Source organism: Tenebrio molitor, chromosome 1 (genome assembly GCF_963966145.1).
Source record: "Tenebrio molitor chromosome 1, icTenMoli1.1, whole genome shotgun sequence".
NCBI lineage: Eukaryota > Metazoa > Arthropoda > Insecta > Coleoptera > Tenebrionidae > Tenebrio > Tenebrio molitor.
In genome coordinates this window covers 20,929,190-20,955,372 of record NC_091046.1, presented here as the reverse complement: position 1 = coordinate 20,955,372, position 26,183 = coordinate 20,929,190, and the positions used below count along the sequence as shown (strand labels likewise).

Here is a 26,183-nt window from a genome sequence, read left to right as displayed (position 1 = left end):
AGTAAAATTTGATATTTTGTCAAAAAAATTCTTATTTAAGGTACCAACTTTTTCCATGCGTCGTTTAGGTAATAGAAGGGTCTATCAGAAAAACTTAATGTTCATACTGTATACGACACGTTTGCCATCCAAATCAAACATTTCACGTGATTTAGATAGATTCGACGCAATTCGGCAACGTAAGTCTTGACGTACCTTTAAGCTAAGTCCAGATCAAGAACGCCGAACTACACGAAATGTTAATGTCGTTGTGTTTGGACGACAAACAGTGCGCAAACGCGCCTGATTGTGCAAGATTTCGCACAAAAGATCACGATCCATGGAATGCAGAGATATTAAAGAAAATAGCACATTTATGTCCCTTACACCTAGGAACTTCTTGAAACCAGCTGATCTTGAGCGAAAACAAAATTTTAGTTGTGTCATGTAGTTATACAAAATTAAATAAACTATCACTTACTGTCTTCTAGCTTTTCGTTTCTTTCTTCTTCCTGTTTCTCAATTTCAGATTTTAATTTTCCTGGACTACTGGGCGGACTAAGAGAAGATAAGCTGCCCGACGTTGCCGACAAACTCTCCTTGTTAACTTCATTCTCGTCAAACGCACTGCTAATTTGAGAAGAAAACAAATAATGACTCTGAACTGTCTGATCACCAGATTTATTTTTCCTTTTTTCTTTGTTGTCCACATTTGGGGAAGTGTTGGGGATACATTTCTCTTCGGAAGCAGTATTTGTTTGCACTCTAGAATTTTCCATATCGTTAGAACTGGAAGCCACCAATATCAAGCTCGTTGCTTTTTCTTTTCTATTAGCTATATCTTTTGAGGGTAATCTTCTCGTGGGACTCACGATAGGACTAACCTGATTATTCTTTAGATTTGTACAAACGGTAGGAATCACCGACGCAGGACGTTCTTTTCTGTTAACGTTAATTCTTCGAAAATTCTCCACTTGCACGGGCAAAGAAGACGGTAAACTTCGATGATTGAAAGACGCGCTTCTACCCGCTATTTTATGATCGCATGTTTTGTCTATGTCACCATTGTTCACAACCAGTTTCACTTCAGTTTTATTGGGATCACTATTGTAACGCATTGTTCTTGATTTTGAAAAATGCGATGTCCAGTTACGTTGTTTCTCGATCAACTCTCTGCTGCTAAACTTTCGCTCCGGTTTTTCTGGTTTTTCAGGTTTCACTGTTAGACTAGGTTTAGTTCGTTGTTGTTCTGTTTTAATTACATTTTCATCTACACTAACTGATATAACACCACCACTTTTACATTTATCGTCACTTAAAACTGTTGTAGTATTAAAGGATTCAAACAATTTTTTTTTATTTGGAGATGGTGATCTAGAGTCATGTTGAAAAACATCGTAGCTCTCGTCACTCTTTGAATCAATTCTAGATTTGGACTCGCAGATATTAGAAAGATTTTTGGTAGACTGATTGGTTGAAACTTTTTCTCGATTACTACGGTTTTCTTCACCTAATTTTTCAAAAAGTGCTCGTGCGTTGTTAAACCTAGTTACGTGAGATTCTGTTCTCATTACAGTTACACTTGGCGGATCACCCAATAATTCATGAGAACCAGAAGAAACTTTCTGTTTAGTTTTTATTGGTGTTATGGCTTCATCATTTGAAGGTACCTTTGCTTGAAATCTATTTGCAATTTCTGATACTTTAGAGCCACCAAATCGAGGACCTTTTTTCTCATCCATAACGGCACCACCTGGAAATATAAACAGACAAATAAAATATTCTTCTTTATTATTTCCAAGTTTTTAGAAGATTTAATACAAAATTATACAGTGAGGAAACTACTTATGGAATAAATTCTGTAATTTCCAAACTAATGACATTTTGTTGAAAACGCTGAAGCAGGTCAATTTTTACTTCTCATAATGTTTATTTTAAGTTGCTTCACTTGTTCATGACATCATCACCAATTTTTTTAAATGACAATCCCCACTTTTTTCTTCTCTTTCTGATAAACCTTCCTACTATGTAGGTAAACGGTGAATGAAAAATTTGGTACCTTACATAACAATTTTTTTTTGAAAAAATGACAAATTTTACTTCAAAAATGTTATTTAATTTTTTTCAAACTATTGCCCCTACAACTACGTTATGGTACCGACTAGAGTGGTATACGCTTGCCCGATATCGTTTTCTGACGACTGCCGCGCCGCCTCGCGGAGGCAGCGCGCAGCTTTCAGTTAGTGTTTTCAAAATTCCGCCTGTCTTGATATGTAATATCACTCATTAAAACACAGGAGTTTTTGAAATTTTCGCATTCAAGTGTACAATAAATCATGCAAATAATAACTTGCGGCTTTCAGTCGATTGATTCGAGCTGTTCACGGAAAAAAACTTGTCTAAAGGTAAAATTTTCGATTCGGAATTTAGAGAAATACTGGCGCCTCAAAACACCAATCTCTATAAATTGTTGCTATATCTTCTATACGGTCTGTCCATTCTCAAACTCGAACATAGGCAATTAACATTGTATTGAACGTTTTTGCTGATTCCTGCTCGCCAATTGAACTTACAGGTAAGGTAATGGTATCAATAGAAAGATAAAATTATTGCACTTGAAATGATACTACTAATAAGATTAAAGGTGCTATTTTTATTTTAAAATACTAATTTAAAACTTGGCGATTTTTAAATATGACATGCCATGATTTTCAAATTGGACAGCATTTGTCAAAAAATTTAGTAATTTGTTGGGTTAAGTCAGCGAATTTTGGTAAATTACTCTCAAAATTATTCACGGAAAAATGAATAGTTACTCCATACAAATTAAGACAAATTTCTCTTGAAGTAAGTTTATGTAAATCGCGGATACTGAATATCTTCAGGAAGTATAAATATCATCCCTACAAGACACAGTGTCATCAACAGATTTTTGCTGTTGATGAAGAAAGTAAGAGTGAAACCTGTTATGAAAAACAGGAGTGTGCTAGTGATCGTCGTTTTCTGTCGACAATTTGATTCACACACGAATCTACTTTTACGCTAAATAACGAACCAAATGTTCAAAACACGCGATATTGGGCTCAAGAAAACCCTCGAGTAAATATTCCTACTAGAACTCGGTATCGGTATCGGATTTTTAATAACATTTGAAATAAAGGGAAATTTAAATTCAGCAAATTATTTAGATTTATTATTAGCTAAGGTAGGAACTGCATTGTAATTTTTTCAAAGAATTTATAATAAAAGCTGCTTCAACTGTTAATTACTTTAATATCATAATTTAATTCTTGATGTATCGAAATAATGGCATAATATCTATAAACTGAATGCACAGTGTTAATTGCCTATGTTCGACTTTGAGAGTGGACACCCGGTATATATAAAACAAAGTCGGGTTAGTTACGCTATTTATAACTCAAGAACGGCTGGACAGATTTTTATGATCTTTATATTGTTGGATTTGTCTCCGCCCCGATTAGCAGAATAACTATTAAAACATCGAATAACTAACGAAAAAAAAATTATGAAGAAAATTCATTTTGAAAGGTTATGTCATCTGTCACAATCTGTCATTGTGCGCGCATCGACAATTTGAACTTAATTGAGATTTAACGTCAGCTGGAGCGCGTTCATAAATACTCTGGGTAGGTATAAAGGTTACCCGTGGGTCACCCAAACGCCGTTCACAAATTAAAGTTGGGGGAATAATCACGCTACCCCAGATCGTTCACAAATGTTTAGAGTGACACAAGGAGTGTGCCCATGTTACCGATGTCTAGCGGTGCGGGAGAAATTACCCATACGTCAGATTTGACGTCTGTCAAATATCTGACGGCAGTGAAGCGGCGGCTGCGTGAAAAAAATATGTTCCCAAGGGCCCGTTGCACAATATTTAAGAATTTACAAGTTACAAAATACAAGTTACAAGTTATTAGTTATTAGTACCAATAGATTGTGTTGCACAATTATTTTAGTTACAGTTGTAAATTCTGCTAAATTTTGTTAGAAAAAAAAATGAAATTACTAGTGTAGTCAGCTTTGATTTATTTTTACTTGTCACAATCTAATGTTGCGCCTGTCACGTTAAATTTTTGTAATTTAATTTGTTATTTCCATAAATCACAAACCAAAATTATAAATGGGGGTAAACGCGATGACCAACGCAAGTTGTTATTATGCATTTTAACCAAAAAAAAAATAAATAAAATGCTGCATCAGTTCTCGGGACAATTCCCCAATCACCCGATTTGGAAGAAATTTTTAATATTTTAAAATAAAACTATTATGTATAAATAAAATATGTAATATCATCTACAACCCCACATCGTGAAGAAAATTAGCAATTCAATAAAACTTTCTAATTTCCTCTTGAATATTTTCTGGGTACTGTTATTTTTTCACCCCATGCCTATCAGAAATGGTGTGATATTGGCTACTATTCCAAACCAGTGAAGAGCTATATGTAGGTACATTATTACTGTTTAGCAGTAATAGCTAATAGCCCCACTTCTTCAACTATTACTATTATGTTGAATCCTGTAACCTATTTGTTCTAACAATTTCATTTTTTCTGCGGGCATTCTAAATTGCTCCAAAAACTCTATTCTTAATTCAAATGAAAAATTAATTCAAGGGTGAAAAATTTTACCCCTATGCTACCTTATTCGATTTGGAAATGCTTCGTCTTCACTGTCTGATTCATAGAATAAGTCATCTATCATTTTGAAGAAAATTATTTCAACTTGTAAATTCGGATATCAATATTTATTAGCGACGTTTTGCTTGTGAAAATTTGACATTAAAAACTACAAGACTAATATATTAATTGATATGTGTCTGCTATTGTGCAACAGCTACTAGTAAAATCAGTGTAAAATACACTAATATTTTTCATTTTACAACTTGTAACTTGAAATTACTAGAGATGAGATTGTGCAACATAATTTTACTAGTTACAAGTTACAAGACTAATATTATTACTAATAAAATGATTGTGCAACGCGGCCCTGGTGTTTTTATACATTTTTTAATTATGTTTTCAATTATGGAGACAAAATTTTCGAAACTGGAACGGCTGACTCTGAAATGCATTTGAAATTGTCTGTTGGTTAACCCCGGTACAATCCGTTCAACATATCCAACAATTCTTCAAGGTATTCCTTGTGCAACCACACTTATATTCTTTTCTTCCCTTTCCTGTATTGAATCCGGTGATAACTAATTTACACGGGAAAAACGTTTTTTTGCCCCAGAAATAATTAATTTTCTTTTTCTTTCGTCAAATTGCATTTTTAATCTCTTGTTCTTTATTTAAGCAGGTGGTTAAATAGATGACAATTAAATGTGAGTTGACAATGTTGACTTTTAGAAAAACAAAAAACACGCGTTTACCCGGTTCCGTCCGTTCATAATGCCGGAGTGACACTGCAGTCACGTGATATTCCCCACACTCTACCTTCGCCCATATTTTATGAACGCGCTCCTGAGTTTTAACACAAAGTGTGATCAATGGTGTTCAACAACACCTACTTTTGCATTGTACAGGGTGCGACAACATAACTTCCTTTTTTTAAATGCGCGCTATTCAGACTGTAGGGGTCGTAATGGGACGGGAGTGGTCTCATTCGGAAGCCGTGGTTTTCAAGATTTGTTCCCTATCCCTGTCAGCTGTTCACTTTTCAAACTGATTTTCTATGATCGCAACGCTTCCGAAATTGCTTCAATGTTGGGTCGTGTCCCGAACCAGAAATCAATTGTTACATGGGTCACTACGTTCAGACCATGATTTCAGACAAACCGGGAGTGCGACAAGACGAAGAACTGGAATCACCTCAATAAGGGGCAATTTGTAGTAGAGAGCCCGCTCGACGGATTTGTCCCCTTGCAATTTTGTTTGTGTTTTTTTTTTTTAATTTCGCGTTTATATCAACCATCAAAGGACCCTACAAGGCCAACATCCGTGCAGGAACATACCCGCTGCTATGTCATGGCTAACGCTAGAAATGGGCTTATTCACTTATTCAGTATATCGCACCTGTATCTAACTAATTATGCATTTAAGTACGTCAACTGTCTGTAATTATTTAAATGCTACCCCAAGTAATGCTACGTCGCGGGGGAAGCTGTTTTAGGGTTGAACATTTATTGCTGTGCGGCATACCTAACCTCGAAACTATCAAACAAAAACAAATGAACAGTGTGTCGAAACCATCAAACCAACAAACCAGTGGAACAAAATATTCATCTACAAAGTGTTTCCAACAAACACGCATATGCTTAGTAATTCTCTTCCCAATTTTTAATTTAATTTTCCACATTTTTTCCCGTCAGATGTTGACTGCATCCCAACCAAACTCATTAAAATATTCAATCCGTTTATGGTGGTTGTTAATTCCGGATTATTTTTATACAGTGAATTTTTTTATCAATGAATCATAAAGATTTACATGGTATAAAGTATAAACTTTATTTCGCGTCAATGGTGTTTCTATTGCTAATTTCAAAATTATTTTTCGGATATGAAATAAAGTTTACACCATGTCAATCCCTATGGTTCATTGATAAAAAATTCACTGCATAGTTACAACTCGGGAGGCAGCAATTTGCTCTACTACTCATTATACAGAGTGATCAACAAGAAACCAAATCAAGAGTGCTACCTCATCTTTTGTTTTATCGAAACGTATTTCTAACGAGGATCAGCCGCTTTTATTTACTTGCTGTGCACTCGTTTTGTTGGTTGCCTACCTCTCAAAAATCTATTATTAATTGCCTTTATAAATTTTTTGTAATTCATGAATATGTATTATTCATTTAAAAGCAAGTTATAATTAATTATTATTTATTATTGATTAAGGAAAAAACACACAGTTACACAAAATTCCTTCATAAGGCACAATCTTGAGTTACAAAATTTTAAAAATAATTATTTTTCACAATTCTTTGTTTTGCTGTTTTCTGTAAGAAAAGTGTAAAAGTTATTTATTATTCTCTAATTTTTGGGTAATTGAGAACTTACTCGTATCTTTTCTAGCAGTGTTTAAAACATTTAAATTACTCCAAGGTCAAAAAATAAGTTTACACAAAAACTGCTCAAAATGTTCTCCATTGTGGTCCAGACAGAATCAAACTCGCCTCTCATAATTTCAAAAACCCTTATGAAGCTGTTAATTTGTTTAGGGTAATGTGTGGGTTTTATTTCTTGCAACACACAAAGGGAAACAAATTAATATCCTTCTTAAAAATTTTCTGATAAGTGCCATAACACAATTTAACTTGTTGTCTTAAACGCCTTATGGAAGTTGAGGGATGTTCCTTGATAATTTGTTGAACATTTTGCACCATTTCTAAAATTTGAACTAAGGACTGACCTGACTTCTTCTTAATGATGGGTTATGATTTGCTAAAATTAGGCACTATAATTTTAAGACATTGATAAACTTGTTGATAACCAATACCATCAGGTTTGGATATCTGGCTTGAAATTCTTCGGTGTAAGGGGGTACAAAGTAAGGCCAGTCTTCATTTTCTTGTTTCACCCTCTTTCGAAAATAATCTAATAAAAATGCCTTCTCTTTAATGGTAAAACCCATTTTACAACTTATTCTGGGATAATTATTGCTTACAACTTAAATAAACGTCTGTAAACTTTGCCGAAATCGAAGATTTGTTTTCTAGGTTAAATCACTTAAATTGTCAACAACAACAACCTTGAATTTTGAAATGTGACATTTCAACGAAGCATCCCCGTACCAGTAGCGTCGCGTTTGGCAATAAAGATGATAATTTACTTACTCTTACATCTTACAAATGTAAAATGTTGCTCTTGTTAATCTTATAAATTGTTTTCCTTATGTTATAATAATAATAAAATGCACAATTATAATTCCAACGTCTAAAATTCATAAGGTATCATTTTTTATTAAGTAGCGTTTGAGACCATAAATTGTCTACGCCCATGTTTTGACCGCTTATGTGCATATGATTTTGCTACGACGTGACCGATAATTTGCAACGCTTGCTCTGATTTGGATTCTTGTTGATCACTCTGTACTCTCACTTCTTGCAAATGAATTTACCGAAAAAACTTAATTTTTCAGTACTCATCAATGAATTGTCGTAAATTCATGGGAGTTAATTAAGGTACATACTATATCGTTAATCACATTTGCACATCACGTGACGTGAATCAATAATCTCCGTCAGAGGGCGTAGTGCTTAGCATTAAATTTAAATATGTGTAAGCATTAAATCATTAAATTTCAATTCATTTTGATTATTCATTTTATCTTAATAAAAAAACTTGATTCAATTGAGCTAATAAGTTAACACAACATTTATTGACTCTGAGGCGGTACGAAGTTCGCCGGGTCAGCTAGTTTTAAATACAAATGAGTAAGTTCAACGATAAAATTTCGATTGGGAACGTTTTTAGTGTAATTTTTGAGATTTGGCGATTAAAAACATTGATGTCCCTTTCATTAAAGTTAAAGAACGTCGTTAAATTGTTTTGTCTTTGTCTAACATAGTGCTTGGCATATACTTTCACTTTGTCTAATCAATTATTTAGCTAATGAAAGGCTTAACGAATGGGAAATCATACGACCCATAGGTATTTAAAGAGGAACTAGCCCGGTTTTAACAGTACTTATTTGGAACATTCTTATTGCCAAAGAGCAATTTCATGCACAAAATTGCGATTTTTTGTCTATTCTCCTAAAGATCAAGTGCATATTAAGATGCAACGAAATAAAAATGTTTTGAGAACAATAATTCCTAACATTCAATGGTTTTACTTCAAGTACTTTGTCGCTTATTTAACGCACTACATTAATCGTGTAAATTATTAATGCAATTGAAATTAACTGTGTTATGCGTCAACTGTTTATTTATTGTATAAAAAGTAACAATTAATTGTTGCTTTTTAATTCTCACGAATAAGAGGTTCTTTGTTGTTAGCAAGTACGCATGCCAAATACATGATTAAAATTTCAATTACCGATTCTTTTTTTCGGTATTTTGGAAACCCGGAACACAGCAAACACCTCCCCGATTGATCATTCTTTTCTTTTTTCTAAATAATTTGAATTTCTTACTTTCAAAAAGTCGATTTTACACGTCGTCAAATACGAAACTGTTTGTTTACAAACTGAAAAACGCCGCGCTCCGCCGCTTGGCGTCGCGTCAATCGATGTCGGGCAAGCGTATATAAGAGAAAGTAGGCTCGATCCTAATTCCTAGGGGAGTGTTTGAGAGTTAGATTTGAGTTGGCAGCCTGGTTTTCACAAAATTTGTGAACCTAATGCAAGCAAATCTAAATGGTTAACATAATATTTATACATATTTTATTTTAACTCCAGAAACATGTTGTTAACTAGCATTTTTATTTAAACGCAGATAACCACAATTCTGACAATAAAAGTGCAGCCAATTGTCTGAATTATCAATCGAAAAACGCCCCTAGGAACCAAGATGGAACGAGATTTTAATTAATAAAAAATATAAAACAAATACCCAAATGTACTCGCATATTAAAAAAATTATATTTTAAACCGGTGTCAAATTGACAACAATTTCATCTTTCATGTGACAGTTTCAATAAAGCATGATTTAGAGTAATTTTTTTAATGTGACAGAAGTTTGATGTCCAAAATTTTATGATCGTAATAGTACATACCGGGTGTAGAATTGGTTTAGGAGACATAGGCAAAATTGTTTAAATGAAAGTTAGAGAGAATTAAAAGTACTGTCTAATTCCACTCTTTGTTTTTTTCTAACATCTTGTGGTACTGAAAGAAAAGCAAGAAAGGAGTTAAGACAAAAATACTAAAAAGCAGTACATACTAGCAATGAAATTTGAATTCTAAAATTATTTGTCGGGTGGTTTCACTATTATTTAATTATCTTTTGATCTGCCCTTCAAATGAACTCGTACAGGACTACAGGACGAATGATAAGGTACATATCTTCCATTAAATGTTCAAACTTCTCTCCAATTCTTCGAATTGTTTCTACGGCTGAAATTGGTCGGTCTGGGAAATCTGAAGCAAATGTTGCTTGGAAGTTTCTTAAAGAAGATCCCTTTAAAGAAAGAAAGAAAATTTCATGCCTAGTAGTACTTTTTAGTATTTTTATGTTAACTCTTTTCTTGCCTTTCTTTCAGTACCACAAGATGTTAGAATAAAACTAAGATTGAAATTAGACAGTAATTTTAATTCTCTCTAACTTTCATTTTAACTATTTTGCCATAAAATTGTTAGGGGAGCCAATAATTGAAACTCTATTTTTACATGTAAAATCCTATGTCTCGTAAACCAATTCTACACCCGGTATTTATTTCAAATTAATTTTTTTTCACTCGAGGTGCAGTTTGTAGCCCGAAGGCGAAGCCCGAGGGTCCTACAAAGCAACGACGGTAACAATCATGCATTCCCTAGGTGCAGATACTATTATTTCGATTCAAAAATTTTAGTTGAAAAAAGCCGAAAGGTTAAAAATTATTTTTAACTGTCAACATGGCACTTCAATTTAGCTTGACAGTTAATGATAATTTACAAATTTTCGGCTTTTTTCTATTAAAATCGGTGAGTCGTGCAAAAAATAGTATATGGACCTCGGGAGTGAATGATTTTTACCCTCAGTGCTTTGTAGAACCCTCGGATAAAAATCATCCACTTCACTCCCTCGGTGCATAATATACTATTTAAGACTAGTAAAAAAAAAACTTTTAACACTAGTTATTTTTTATTTATTTATAAATGTTAAAGTGGGATATCTGTGGGAAATCTGTCGTCGATATCGGCATCGTTAACGTCGTTTTCTTTGCATTCCATGTTTACGAATGCAATAATGTGGAATTGAAAGTGTTTTACAAAACGTAATGAAAACTTTTTTGACGTTTCTAATAAACAAATGTCAATACAAGACTAGACTAGCTACCTGATTTTTGCCGCAGAAATTGAAATAAACATCAAAAATACGACTGCGCTTTTTAATGCAATGCAAACCAGATGTATGGTGGACGTGTTAAAAGTGATTTTATTTTGTTCGCTGCGCTCGTTTCCCAATCTACCCCACATACAAAATAAAATCTCACTTTTAACACTTACTATTCCGGACACGGAATACATAGTAACATTTTTTAGACATTTCTAAAAAAAATGATGTAAACCAACCATTAGTGTCATTAATAAATGACAATTATTAAAAATCACTTTGAAGTTTTTCTTGTGAAATCAAAAAAGCAGGGAAATGGCATTGTCGAGTCAAAAGTTGGGTTATATTCAATAAAGGCCAGTTCACACATATTTGTCAGTTAAATGTCAGTTGTGGCCAAGATTCCCTGTCCGGAATAGTACTATGGCGGCCAGAAAATTTTGGCCGTCACTTTCTTGACATTCAAGTAAAGTGTAAATAAACCTTTAGGAAACGTAAACCCACTTTCGATTCTTGTCATTTTGACAATGAATTTAAACTGTTTGAAGCTCAGATATTCAAAAATCCGACATGAATAAACAAAATTAGAGCAATCGTACATAGATAACCTGAGGTAAATGTTCTGTGTAGTAGAAATGACAAAATAATTTTGAGTTTTGAAATTTACCACCCAAAAAATAACGTTCATAATCAAGACGGTAATCATGATGACAATAAAGTACGGATTACAATTTTTTTTTTTTGAATTGACAGACAACGACGGCCAAAATTTTTTGGCCGGCATAGTACATCATAAATAACTATTTTTCTACAACCGTCAAAAAAACGTGACATTTATGCATCGTTATCAAGTCGCAAAGTATGTCATTTTTGACAAATATTTTAGCATCCAAGGAAAATTTTACAAAAATTTAAAAATTCAAAGATTGTAAAATGCGGTTGTAGAAAAAATAGTGTTTGTATTTCGTACGAAAGATGATTGTTTTGTTGGCGCATTCGACTGAGTTTGAAGTCTCGACCTGACGGTCTCGACCAAAAACTCATTCTCATGCCCCAACAAAAAACAATCATTTTGCGCACTTAATACAAAAATAACTATTTTTTAACGCACATATACAGGGTGGTCCCGATATAACCTGCCAGAAGAAATCCAGTAATAGGTGACGAGTAGAACCAAGGCGGTCTAAAGTTACAGGCCAGGACACTGGCTGTGTTGCGACATTCCCTAATAGGCCATTCCATGACCTACGGTGTTCCAAAAATTTTGAAACGAATTCGACATTTAAATAAATTTTGACAAGTTCTTGGTCAAATTCGTCAAACTGAAATAAAAATGTCATTTAAGTGTTGCGTACCAAATTGCGTCTTCTTCTTCAAATTACGTAGGTAGCTAAATACTTTTATTTAAGTTTCCATCAAATGAGGAAACGAAGCCAATTTGGAAAGAGATTTGAAAAATCGAAGAGTGAAGAATTCACAAAAGTAGCCATGCTTGTGCTAAACATTTTGGCGAAACAGTTATCAATGGGGACAAAATGAAGCGACTTACGCCAAACGCGGTGCCAAGAACTTCTAATTACGAAGAAATTATACTTTGGGAAGAAATAACAAAATTAGTAATGACGACACAATCACTGGAGAAAATCTTTTGGTTTTAAGAACGAATATTGAAATGACAAGCAAGTTACAAGAAATGGGATGGGATTTAGGCAATGGGGAGAACAAATTGTTATATTTAAGTTGGAAATGCCCACCTCGCGTTAGTTTATAATCAAACAGTTTCAATAGTCCGGAACACAGCAGAGCATCTGAAATGTTATCACTTATCAGTAATGAGCACCCTTATTTTTCTGTCCCTAAGGTGGTTTTAAACTACTTATATGTTACAATGGGATTACGCATTTTTGAACTGTCGTAAAATTAGATCACTCACATTTGATAAATGTAAATACAATGACAGGTTTAGTGGATTTCGATTTTTTTCACTAAATGTTGGTGAAGCAATGTTGTCAGACTGTGGTAGGCCATTCCATAGCACACTGTCTTTGGTCAGTGTCATGGCTTGGTAGAACTCATCATAGGAACTCATATACAGGTCGCTACAAAGTATGGCAACAGTTAAATATCTCGAGAATGGTTTCTCGGAAATCCTTGAGATTTGGTAAGCAGTTAAGAGCATTTAAATTCTATTCTTTCCAATTTTTTCAGTTTTATACCTTCATTTGTTTTCGAGATACAAGGCTAACTTGAATTTTTTTAAATGGCAACAGGGGTTAATTTTATGATTTTTGAAAAGAGTTTTTTTTTCTGAATTCAACGATGTATCACATGTAATAATAGTTTACATAAGAATGGTCAAAAAATTTTTTTTTTATTTTAATTCAAAAATAAATAAACAGGTATCTTTGAAAACAGTTTCTATTATTAATTTATTTATTACTTATTTATTTATTATAAAAATGCCTTATTTAAGTGAAACCGAGCGGATAGAAGTTCTAATGATGATTGGATATGGTGATAGGAAACGAAGCTGTGCTGAAGTGATGACACTTTTGATGACACACAAAAAATGTAACGGTCATTATGTGATACAGTGTTGAATTAAAAAAAACACTCTTTATCATGAAATTAACCCCTGTTGCCATTTAAAAAAATTCAAGTTAGCTTTGTATCTCGAAAACAAATGAAGGTATTTCGGAATCCCCCCCCCCCATAAATTAACGAGCTGTCTATTTACTCGGATTTTCTAGTTATTTGATTCAATGACAATGACCGTGAAATAATACTTTTTGTAAAATCAATGCAAAACATTGTGATTTTAGAATACAGTTTTTCCGCTCTGCGGCCAAGGTGTAGTTTTTAGTTAGTTTTGTCCGACTGTTTACGTGCTGATTCTGTGATTTAAGATAAAATTTTGTGAAAATGGCGACTTTATGTTCCGGTAGTGAATACATAGATATTGTGTTGGTGTTTGGTGAAGCGGGAGTGCTCCTCGAGTCTAGAGAATTTCAGTGCTACTTCTTGTGGGGGTACATGAACGACTTGGTATATTCGATCCCAATTGACACAATTGACGTTTTAAGAAAAAGGGTGGAAAATGCTGTCACAATAATTCGCAATAACAGAGGAATGCTGAAACGAGTGGAAGAATCATTTCGTCGGCGCCTTCATTATTGTATTGACAATAACGGAGGTCACTTTGAACACTTCTTGTAATGGTTAGTGATTACTGATTAATCTAATTACTTCATGAGAATTTTTACGGATTAATACACTCATTTCAAGACACATTTTGTCCTTATTTGGGTATGGGCGATTCATTAGGGTCAGTTTAAAATATTTATTATTAAAATTGTTTTCATTTAATATCTACCATATTCTTCTCTTTTTTCTCTTCCACCCTTATCATTATGGGTTAGAGCAACGGGCGTAGCAATTAGCCGCTGTACTTAAGTTCCCAAGAAACAAGTGAAAGTTTTCTTGCATTTGTTTTTTGTTTTTCGCTTATCGGCATCGGCGAAGCAAGTAATCCCCATAGGCTAGTAACGAAATTTGAGACAAATCTTTCAATAATTTTAATTGGGTAACTATAAGGTGTAAAATATAATTATAATAATTAAAATATATGTACATACAGGCTGTCCCAAAAATGGCGTACTAACGGTGCACTACGGTGTAGAAGAGACTACCGTAAACGTCAGAAAAATGTTTAAAAAATTCTATTGGACTTAATTGCTGATTTGACGGTCCTTGAAAGTGGCACTTAACAGGAAAATTATTTTGAAATACAGAGTTATTCTAAATGATTGTAGTCGAAGTAGGCGTGAAAACTGAATGTAAAATTTATGGTTGCCGCTCCACAAAAATCATCAAAATGATGTGTTAAATTGGGTGCAAAACAACTCAATATTTTTAAAATTGATTGTAGAACAACTCAATATTTCTGGATTCAATCGTTAATTTAACAAAAATAAATAAAATCCTCATCACTGCACTTTTCACCTAAAAAATGACAGTGGCAGCGACACAACTGACAGTTCACATGAAAGCGGCAAAAACGTAATAACATGGGCATGACCTACTTCGACTACAATCATTTAGAATAACCCTGTATAAGTATTAAATTGTCATGACAGCTACCTCTAATCGTACATATTATCACAAAGTACAAGATTACTCACTACCAATATCTAATCCTACACAATAGTGAATTTAGAAGCTTTGGAAATCGAAAAAAATATTTTAAATCCACTACGGTAACATTGCAAGGTAATGATGTACGAGTACATCTTTGTTTACATTGTATTACCGTTAATAATAAAAATAATAATTAATTTTTTTGTCTGAAAAATTTTTTCCATATTTTTTTCGTGTACATTTAAACATCCTGGATACGGTAGTAAGTAGTTAGTACGCCATTTTTGGGACCTCTGTACATATTTATAGCTATTAAGACAACAAGAGTTTTATAGACGATTTAAAAATCGAGATCGTAGTTTAAATCAGAGCGACCGCAGGGAGCGAGGATTTAATAGATCGAGATTTTTAAACTATAAAACACGCGTTGTCTTCAAGATTTTTTCTAACACTAACATCTTATCAGAAATTTTAATAAATTCAGAAATTATTCGAGGCGCGTCACAATACACAAAATGCGGAGGTTGCCGTGGGTACTATGGTAATAATATCAACAAATTTGGAAAAAAACAATTTTCATCGTTGAAATGTGCCAAAACGTTCCAGAAGAAATAAGAAAAAAGGGGCAATTTGTTACCAATGAAGTCTAAAAGTGCATACGAAACGGTGTATGTTTCGTTTCAAGGCCGGAACAATAAAAAAAAGCATCACGGAGGTGACGGAAGATGTCATTTTGGCTTTTCTTGATATGGGGTAAGTGTGTAGAATTTCATTAAAAGTTAATTCACACTACGGCAAGAATTATTTGAAGAAAATGTAAAGATTTCCAGTTTTCGATGGCCGGGCACTTGCATTGGATGAAACAGCAGAAGTTAAAGAAGATGTTAGGAACAAGAGCACGAAGCTAATGTGGCAGTTCCAATTCAATAATTGTACTTTTCACTTTTGTGATAATTACTGTAAAAATGATGAATAAAATGTTACTTGAATAATATGTGTGAGCGTATTTTATGACTCTATAAGATACGTTGCTATTGACGACGTGTCTTATAGAGAAGAGCGTATTTTATGGGAAACATAAGGTGTGAGCTCAAATGCACCATGGAAACAGTATAAGATATTAGTGTTAGAAAAAATATATTGTTGCTATTAACGAGTTCTATTACCAATTAAAATTAATGTACACTTGATCTCAAAACTTTCGCGTACACATTCAAAATCAAGTAACAACGATTTTGCAAAATTTAAGCAGTGTGAACGGGTAATTTTGAGATTAGGTTAAAGGTGACATTGACAGCAATTAAAAAAAATTAAGATCGGTTTTGTACTCACGGCCCCTTCTTGTTCCCACCTCTTCTTTACTTATTATCTGTAGCTTTTATTTAGCCTATTATGTGTAGCAACTTATGGACCACTCCTCTTCTAATTTGGAAAGCATCAAAACTTTATCTTGCTCTGTCTGTTGAGGCATTTTGACTTTTCAAAAGTTTAAATGTCAGAATTGATTAATTACAACCCTGATTTAAAACAGCGAAAAATAGGTGTACGCGAAAGTTTTGAAAGCAAGTGTATAGTCCATTCGCGTTGGATTTTCCCTGCCAAATTGTTGTCACGTTGCAAGCCAGCACCTCCTTTTCTAGTAATTTTTACATTATCGTGTTTTATTCGTGATAGAGCGATTTGACGTCTTTAATTTTGAATGTTAGTTTGACGTGTGAAATAAAGTCACAGATTTTTTAATAAAATTCCATTCCTGGGTGATTTTACCATGGCGAAAAGAAAAAAAGGTTAATTTTAAAATTGCGTTAACCTTCCACAACTGACGTAATGTGACGAAACCCGCAAGCTAATACGGACTCAAGAAAAAATAGCTTCAGTTCGAAAATTAATTAGTTAGAATCCTTTAATATTTAATGTATTGTATGTATTAACATGATTATAATCTATTTACGATCTTTATTGAGCAGTTTTAACAATACAACGTTATTTTAAAGGTAATATAGGGTGTTTTCGAAGTTGAGGCGTTTCTTTTAACATGTGATAGTATACGTTGTTCTAAAGAGTTTTAGCCAAAATCACCTTAGTAAAATGTGTACGGCAATGAAGATACAATAAGTTAATTCTTTTAAAATTTTTGAAACCGGTCCTGTTTAATTTTGCGCTGATTTGTTAGCAACTAAAATTGACAAAAAAAAACACAAATGAGCATGGACGTTAATCAAAAATGCTGTCAGAATTGTCATCTAATTAGTCGGAATGGGTTATCATTACGAAAATAACGAGCTCACAGATATGTTGCTAAAGTATGGGCAATGCTATCAGAATATAGCTGCGGCGTCCAGAGAGTACGCAAAGCGATTTTCGGAAAGATTCCATCCTGGGCCACGTCGGTTTATTAATCTAGTACAGCGGAGAAATAGACAGGACCGGACTCAAAATTTTAGAAAACTATAAAAATATGCAATCAATTATCTCCGTTAATACAAACATTTTACTAAGACGATTTAGGCTGAAATTCTTACGAATAATGTATAGTACCTCCTGTTACAAGGAACACCTCAACTTCGAAAACACCTGTATGTACAATCGCGGCCATCCAAAAGTGAACGATAGCTCGCGAAAATTTCCGTATTTTTCGTTAGATTAAATCAGGCTGTATTCATTGGCGTTCGTGCAGCAAGTGTTACTATTTTATTAATAAAAAGTTGTAATAATAAAAATGAGACTGAAAAGTAATTAATACATTATTAAAGTGAAAGTAAACTTTAGTAAAGAAACCTTTCCAACACCTATTCGCATTGGCCTCTCAAGCCTGTTTTCTTGCCAACCCCTCTTTTATTGAAGATGCAAGTCTTACTGCAATGTAATTATCTCGCCACAGCAGCCAACGACCAATTTTCTTCTAGCTTTGCAATAGCCCTAGCTGTCTGCATCGGAGTGAGATGTGGCATTTAAAAAAAATAGTTTCAATAATTTTTTTATCATTAGTGTCAAACTTTGACATTTTAGGACGCCCATGATTTAAAGTAAAAATCAAACTATAAAAAAAAACGTTCACTTTTGGATGGCCGCGATAGTACATCGAAAAAACTTAAATTAGAAAAAAATCATAAAAAATCAAAATACACCTTTCTTTTGTGGTATGCAATTGGAACAATACATTCTTGAAACGTCACAACCACAATCAAAACGTATAAGTGTCTCTGAATAAGTGAAATTTTATTGCCAAATTTGTTCCATCATTTAGATGCATTCCTTACTTCCATCGCTTCCAATGAAAGAAACTTCACACAATTTCCTATTGTGTTCACTTTCTATAACTTATTCTGGTTCCTCATCACTCATCATGTTAGTCGCAGAAGGTTAAATAAATCTAGTCATTAAGGGTTTTTTCACGTAATCAACAACGCAAGCAGAAAAATACAACACCAGTAAGTAGGAGTTAGGTACTATCGCGGCCATCCAAAAGTGAACGTTTTTTTTAATAGTTTGATTTTTACTTTAAATCATAGGCGTCCTAAAATGTCAAAGTTTGACACTAGCGTTAAAAAATTATTGAAACTATTTTTTTTAAATGCCACATCTCACTCCGATTCAGACAGCTAGGGCTATTGCAAAGCTAGAAGAAAATTGGTCGTTGGCTGCTGTGGCGAGAAAATTACATTGCAGTAAGACTTGCATCTTCAATATAAAGAGGCGTTGGCAAGAAAACAGGCTTGAGAGGCCAATACGAATAGGTGTTGGAAAGGTTTCTTTACTAAAGTTTACTTTCATTTTAATAATGTATTATTTACTTCTCAGCCTCATTTTTATGAAAAATTATTTATTACAACTTTTTATTATTAAAATACTAACGCCGGCTGCACGAACGCCAATGAATACAGTTTGATTTAATCTAACGAAAAATACGGAAATTTTCGCAAGCTATCGTTCACTTTTGGATGGCCGCGATTGTATGTACCTACCCATTGTATGTTCCTAATACCGATTAACAACTGACACTATTTTTAGTGCAAATGATAACAAAATGGATCTATTATTACCTATTGTTATCCTATAAAAAGTTTAATAACAATATTTGAAAAATGACTGTTTCTTTGCTGACAGCGAATAACATAACCTCTACAGTCTACGAATGACGTGGTTACTTTATCAGCCCGTATTGGTGACATACACAGCTAAAGCATTTTTGAACTAAAAATCACACCGCCACAATATTGAATTATTTGACCTTGACTAGGAAAATCCAACGTGAATGGACTTTACTTATTTCTGAGACACGTTGTATACAGTCTGATTCACGTATCCCGTTCGTTAGAATCTTCCTGATTTCCCAAAATCGTATAACATATTATAAAAATTGGTAGCCGACTATAATGGACTGCTCCAAGTTCAAATAAAATATTTACAATATGGCGACTCTTCCGGAAATACCGGAAATGAACCCCAACTTTGTTTTTTTAAACGGAAAACGCCCCATTTTGATTTCAAATTTCAATTCTACGTTAAATTTTGAGTTTAGAACGTCCTTTTGCCAACACTTATCTGTCATCGTTTTTGACCTATATCTTCTTTTTCGCAAAAAAGCGGGGTTGCAGGGGCTTCATTAAAAAATGTATAACTCCTGAACCATTATTGTAACTAAAAACTCTTTTTTTTTATTGGGTTCCTAAAGGTTTGGCCAATCTTTTACGCCACTAGTGACATTTTTGTGTGTTTCATGTGCCTACTGCAATCTTTCAAAGTTGATAATCAAAAAATGTCGAAAACTTCATTTTTTTTAAATAAATAAACTTTTATTAACATTGTGCATGCCTATTTATTTGAACTTATATTCAAAAATCGCATTGCAATAAATAGTAAATATTTAACAACAAAATAATAAAAAATAAGCAAAATAACAAAAGAATACATTTTTTGTTGATTTGCTTATTTTTTGTTATTTTGTTATTACCACGACCTGCTGTATAATAACTGTTCATTTCATTAAAAAAGCATTGCGAAAATGTTTCCGGGAAAGAGCCAATTTTCGCCGATGAGGGCGCCACAGTACGGGCGCTTCTAAAGAATAAAAATCCGGAAAAATATCTTTAGACATGATTTTAGAGTTAAGATTGAGTACAGTAAGTTCATATTTTCTTTCTAAAACAATATTAAATACAACTGTATGTATTTTTGTATTTTTGATTTTAAATTCGAATGTCATTTGAACCAAAAAAGCTCTCGGTGACAAAAACTTAAGATGAATAACATCCCCAAAAAGCGCCCGTACACTAGTGCTCTGCGGGGATCACTCAAATTACGCTTTTGAACAGGCCGGTTTTAATACAGCAGGACGTGGTTATTACAGTCCTTTTTTTTTAAATCAGCTGTCAAAGTGTTGTCAAGTTTCCGTAAATACTTTTCTAAAATAGATACGTTGGACGTCTGCAATCATATGTGATGGCTTTAAAACGACAAAATGTATTCAACCCCGAAAAAATTAATGTTTTCTTCATTGTTTAAACTGCAACTGTATTTCATTATAAAAAATCATTGTGTTCCAAAGTCCACTTCAATACACCTAAACGAAAGTACCTAAAGTTGAGTCAAGTTGCAAAAAACCACTTTGCATTTGCAACAGCATTTTTATGGCATTAGTCATTTGAAATTACTTTAAAACTGTACTTATATGGAAAATATTCAACCCAAACTATGATTTTCTGGTCCCTTTCTGCCCTTATCTGGTTCAAAAATATGAAAAAAATGCTGTTGCAAATGACAAGTGGTTGCAACTTGAGTCAACATTACATGCTCTACAAAATACTCTTTAAATACAAGTATGTACTATGGCGGACAAAAAATTTTGAACGATCAAATTTTGGCATATCAAAAAATGTCAATGTAAGCTGCCCTTTACTGTCATTATGACGTTTATAAATTAAATCGAAAAATTGACGGTTTGAAGTAAACGTCTCTCAAGTTTATAATAATAATTTAGTGATACAATGCCAGCCGTATCTGAATTTACTAAAGCCAAAATAGTAATCTTTCACCAGAGGGGTATGTCGTATGGGCAAATTTCGACGAATTTAGGGTTATCGAAAGGCACTATCCAAGCCATTATGCGGACGTGGGAACACACTGGGACGGTGGTTCGGCGTCCAGGTTCTGGAAGAAGACATTCCTGATTTTGTGTTGATGCTAAACCTCTAAGAACTAAACTAACTATAGATAGGTATAGTATCATTCAGAATAAGTGGCATCGCGGTAGGCGTTGATTCTCTAAAGTGAGCTTTATGTTGTGTCAAAAAATTTAGTAAACATGTGAAACCGTCATTACTTTATTCTGAGGTTATGCGTTACATAATTTTGACATGGTTTTCACCCACAGCAGAGATAACCCCCAGACAAATAATACACTTTTCATAAATGAAACAAGGAAATTCCAAATACTTATAACAAGAAAATAAACACAAAACGATTCCAATGATAATATCAAGGCGAAGGTTACCAACAGCATCGAAACTAGGGTATTATTAGCAAGGGTCTTGCTGCCAACGTAAATCTGAATTTCCAACGCCTACCGCGATGCCACTTATTCTGAATTATAATATACGTATCTACATTCTACACCACTCGATAGCCTAGAGGCTGCAGCGACTTTCCCAATTTCGACGGCAAAGACGAAACGATTAAGATTCATCCACGTTCACCATTCGTGAGCCGACATAGGCACACCAAAATTTTTGTGTTAATCTATGATTGACTAATCTGTCACTGGTGACATGACAAGAAAGGCAAAAATAAAAAATGAGGTTAGTTGACCATAAAGCCAGTTTTACATTTATATGTCAAAGGAATAACAAGTCGTTGAAAATTTTTTGTCCGCCAAAGTACCTACATAAACCTACATTTCATTGGCACTGACTACGTTCGACATTTCAATTATGTTAGACAGACATAACCTCAATTTTGACGTGGGGGGAATTGTTATAGAGTTGGTCGGAAAGTACAGGTTTTAGGGTAACACAGTCTGGTCTTTTACGGATTTTTTTGTTTTTCCAGCTAACTTAATTTGGTTATTACATTGTAACGTAATGCATTTTGATAGCTTTTCGCTTGATGCTCATAAAAGCTAGTGTTATTTTTTTACGCGAGGCTAAATACTGTTTTAGTATATTGGGATATAAGGTTAGTAAAGTGCATTATAACAAAATCGAGAAAGTTTGAAAAATCGAGACGAAGTCGAGATTTTTCAACTTCCGAGATTCTGTTATGGCACTTAAGTACTAACCGTATATCCCACAACGTTTTTCGCACAATCGCTTATACGAAAAAAATGGCTTCGAAGTAATTTTTGAAGACATTAATCTCATTAATGACTTACCTTAGTAGGTATCGGTGTCGTTATTTACTTACAGCATAAGGGTTGTTAAGTTCAACTTTCAAATTGTGTCAACAACAATAATTGTAAGTAGCTACAGGTGTCCCAAAATTGGCGTACTAACTACTTACTACCTTATCGAGGATGTTTAAATGTACATGAAAAAAATATGGAAAAAAAATTTCGGACAAAAAAAAATCAATTATTATTATTATTAAGGATGAACTGAACTGATGAAAATTGGTAAACTCCGTCCAGCGAGAGATTGGGTGAGTTTAAATTGTAGGCTTGTAACCCAACACTACAAAATGCACTAGAATACAATACAAAAAAATTTAATAAAATAAATTATTGTGGTGGTACCATTGAAATAATTTCGCGGGCATTGTAATCCTACCCCAATTTATGCTGTCACAGCAAATTGTCAAATTTCATCTGTTGTCGTTGCCGCTGTCATTTTGAATCGTCAACACCGTGTGTGGTTTATTTGCTCTTTCGTCTTCAAGTGAGGCATTTTGTTGTGTTTAAAGCTTCTTAATTATCTGGGATAAGTTAGTTTGTTCGTTTGTATTGACTAAGTTCTGTATTGTTAACCTCCGAGTAATGCGTGTTTTGTTGGTTATTTCTTGCTTAACTATTTTTAGTGATATCACGACAATATCTAGACTGATGCAAAGGTAGGAAGATAATATTTTTAATTTAATTATATTGCTTTAAAACTGTTTTGTAGGCAACCCGAAGCTATTTGACTGTAGCTGGCAACAGTGGCAACCCAGTAGCCCAGAGGATGATGCAAGTGCTTATTCATTTTTCATAAATGAAAAACTTACAACTGAAAGTTCACTGGAGGTTGCTTTTCATACCTTATAACACAAAATAGTATTATATCATAATTTTATTGACATCATTAATTAGGTCAGATTAGTCAAGGGTTAAAAGTATTTTTCTTAAAGGTCACTGCGAGATGCTTAGGGGTTAGCAAAAACACAGTGTCAAAGTGTAAAGGTGGTCCACCTAAAACATCATCAAGAAAGTTGACGAGGCAGCGTCGCAGAAGAGTTACAGCAGACTTGCATTGCAAATTGCAATATTAAGCAAGAAGTTCATCTTGTACTCAATGATATGGTGCAGAGCAGTAAGACAATGGTTGTGTACTGTAAAGCTAGTTTTTTTTCAATGAAATATATTTTTTTTAATTTCCAGTCTTCTACCGCCACAGGCTCTTCTGGTGTTTATTCAATAAGTAAAGTTAATATTGTACAATATATTTTAATAAGTCAAATTGAATTCGGACTGGCGCACGATAGTCGGTCATTCAGACAAACGTCAGGAAGTCTCAGGATTTAATTTAACCTTGACGATCTCGTTGTCCATTTTTGTTTTATGTTTATATTACGTATTATGTCTTAAGGATACTCGAGCAGCACTGTCCATAATTTTGTGTAAGTCAGAAATTTAATTTGAAATTAAACAGTTACTGCAGGTGAAAACAACGTATTTGATTTTATTTATTTGAAAAATTAAATACAGGCGTCCTTCAACCCAATACATTGTTTTATTTTAACTCCTAGCCCCCTGAGAAGTTCCCCATATTTTGCTTCACGAACTGACCTTCCGCTATTTTGAACACAACAATTTCGTAGACATTTCACGACCAGCAAAATTAAGTCGTTTGATTTCGCATTGGTATAAATTTTTTATATACACGATCTTGTTGGTTGAGGTTTTACTTTTAAATATTCTTGACGCAAGTAGTTATTCAAGAGTACACGTCTTCGTTTAAAATACTGCAAATGTAATATTTTCATTCATTTTATCTCTTATTCGTTAAGGTACTTCATTAATTAGAACATAATTTCAGGGCACAAAATGTTACTGCTTGAAGGATATATTTCAAATTTTACGCGCGCTAGGTACTACTTTCTCTGCGTAGAATTTAGTGATTTTTATGTCAACCAATCTCTCGCTGGACAAACTATACAATAGTCCTTCTATCCATGCTAAAGTGCTGTGCCAAATTAAAAAAAAAAAAGATCGAGGAATTTTCAAATTATTAGTGGCTTATTACCAGGCCCTGGACATCTTTATGGGAAAATTTAAACGCTGGTCAGGTGACAAAATGTTTTGGAGATACGTTCGCAGCACGGAATTCTTAAAATAAACTGGAAAGCCGACAACCGAGCAAGAAACGTAACCTAACGATCGACGCCATTACCGGGTCAACTACCGCGAAATTTGAATATCCATCATCCAGTATGCTTTCCTTTCGAGCGAAACCACCTCACGATCACGAGCGTACAAGTCTGCGTTTCCCTTCAAATTCAAAAGTAGACTTTAAGCCTTGGTGGTAAATTTTACCACCAATTTGCCAATTTGCCGATAAAATGCATAGGAGTTTGCGTTCTATAGGTTTACTGTGTTGTCTATGTCTACGATCATAGACAACACAGTAAACCTTAAACCTATAGAACGCAAACTCCTATGCATTTTCCCCATTTTTTTGGAAACGCACCCACCACAAGCCGTCAGGGCACGCTGCCGTTTTATAAAAATAAAAATCGCGGAAACTTATGCCAAAATTTAAAAAATTATATTTTGACATATTAAGTCATAAGTAATAAATTTACTATTGTGCGACTTTGCACCCTGCAAAGGAATTATAAACCATGTGGAACTCGCCATAGATTTCCAAATCCAATTAAATATCCTGGGCGTTTTATGGAATGGATTAAAAAGACGAGTAACAAGCAGTTATCAACTTTGGAGCCTATGAAAGTGTAGGTATAACAGCTACACTGTGTGTGGACTTCATTTTACCAGCAAAGACTTCGACACGAACGAATATGGCCGTACCCTCGATACAACTTCCCTCGTTTTCCAGTCCAGACTTACTTCCAGTAATAGTAAAAAAATATTTTAACTGAAAACTACTTTTTATAGAATTTTCATCCGATCTACTGATCTACGACATTTGTACTGAAGACACTATAATTGTGTAACTCCTGTTTTATGTAGTAATGAAAATATAAATTCTTGTGAAAGAAAAAAAAAATAAGAAAAGCTGAGCATATTCATAATTATAAAAAGGCAGAATGTCGATTCAAAATTCGGGTTGCAAAGTACCGAAAACGTATAAAACTTCATGCAAAATTCGATGTCAAAATAAAGAGCAATTCAATGCAAGGCAAGGATGCGATAAATTTCTATTTGCCGCAATTGAGGAAAAGAAATACCAAACCAAAATTTATAAAAATGCAATGGAAATGTATCGAAAAAGATTGAAAATAAAACTTCAAAATAAATGTTGTCTTTTAGTTTCATAAATAAATTACTTTAAATTAAAATAAATATAAAAGCCAGGATATCCAGCTGGCTGTGTCTAATTTTGCACCTACCACAAGCCAGTAGATGGCGTCGGGGCACAAAAAACTATGGGAGTTTGCGTTCTATAGGTTTACTGTGTTGTCTATGTCTACGATTTTAGCATGGGCACATGGGCTTGTACCTTCTTGTCTTGGTATATTCTTTGCTTATTACCTTTTAAAATTTCGGGATATTTTACACGCGTTCTTATGAGCAATCGATCAATGCTCGTATATAAATTGATAAAAAACATATTTCAAAATGGCCAATTTTTCTTAAATTTTTCTCACATAAAGTATCTATATTGTACAATTTTCTAATGAATTTACAAAAAGAGTTGGTCGAGGATTTTCCATGTAATCGCTAATTATATGTGGAAAAACACGGTTTTTGAGGTTAT

The 26,183-nt window shown here is 33.7% G+C and overlaps 1 protein-coding gene across 8 annotated transcripts in view; it reads right to left on the bottom strand.

Annotated features, from left to right (window-relative positions):
* Positions 1-26,183, bottom strand: part of Spn (Spinophilin) — a 166,421-nt gene that overhangs the window by 136,014 nt on the left and 4,224 nt on the right. For all 8 annotated transcript variants that reach the window (XM_069036634.1, XM_069036635.1, XM_069036639.1 and 5 more), the window contains exon 3: positions 461-1,732. In XM_069036634.1, the coding sequence (XP_068892735.1) occupies positions 461-1,721 (1,261 nt within the window). In that variant the 5' untranslated portion in view covers positions 1,722-1,732. The remainder of the gene's footprint in view (positions 1-460; positions 1,733-26,183) is intronic.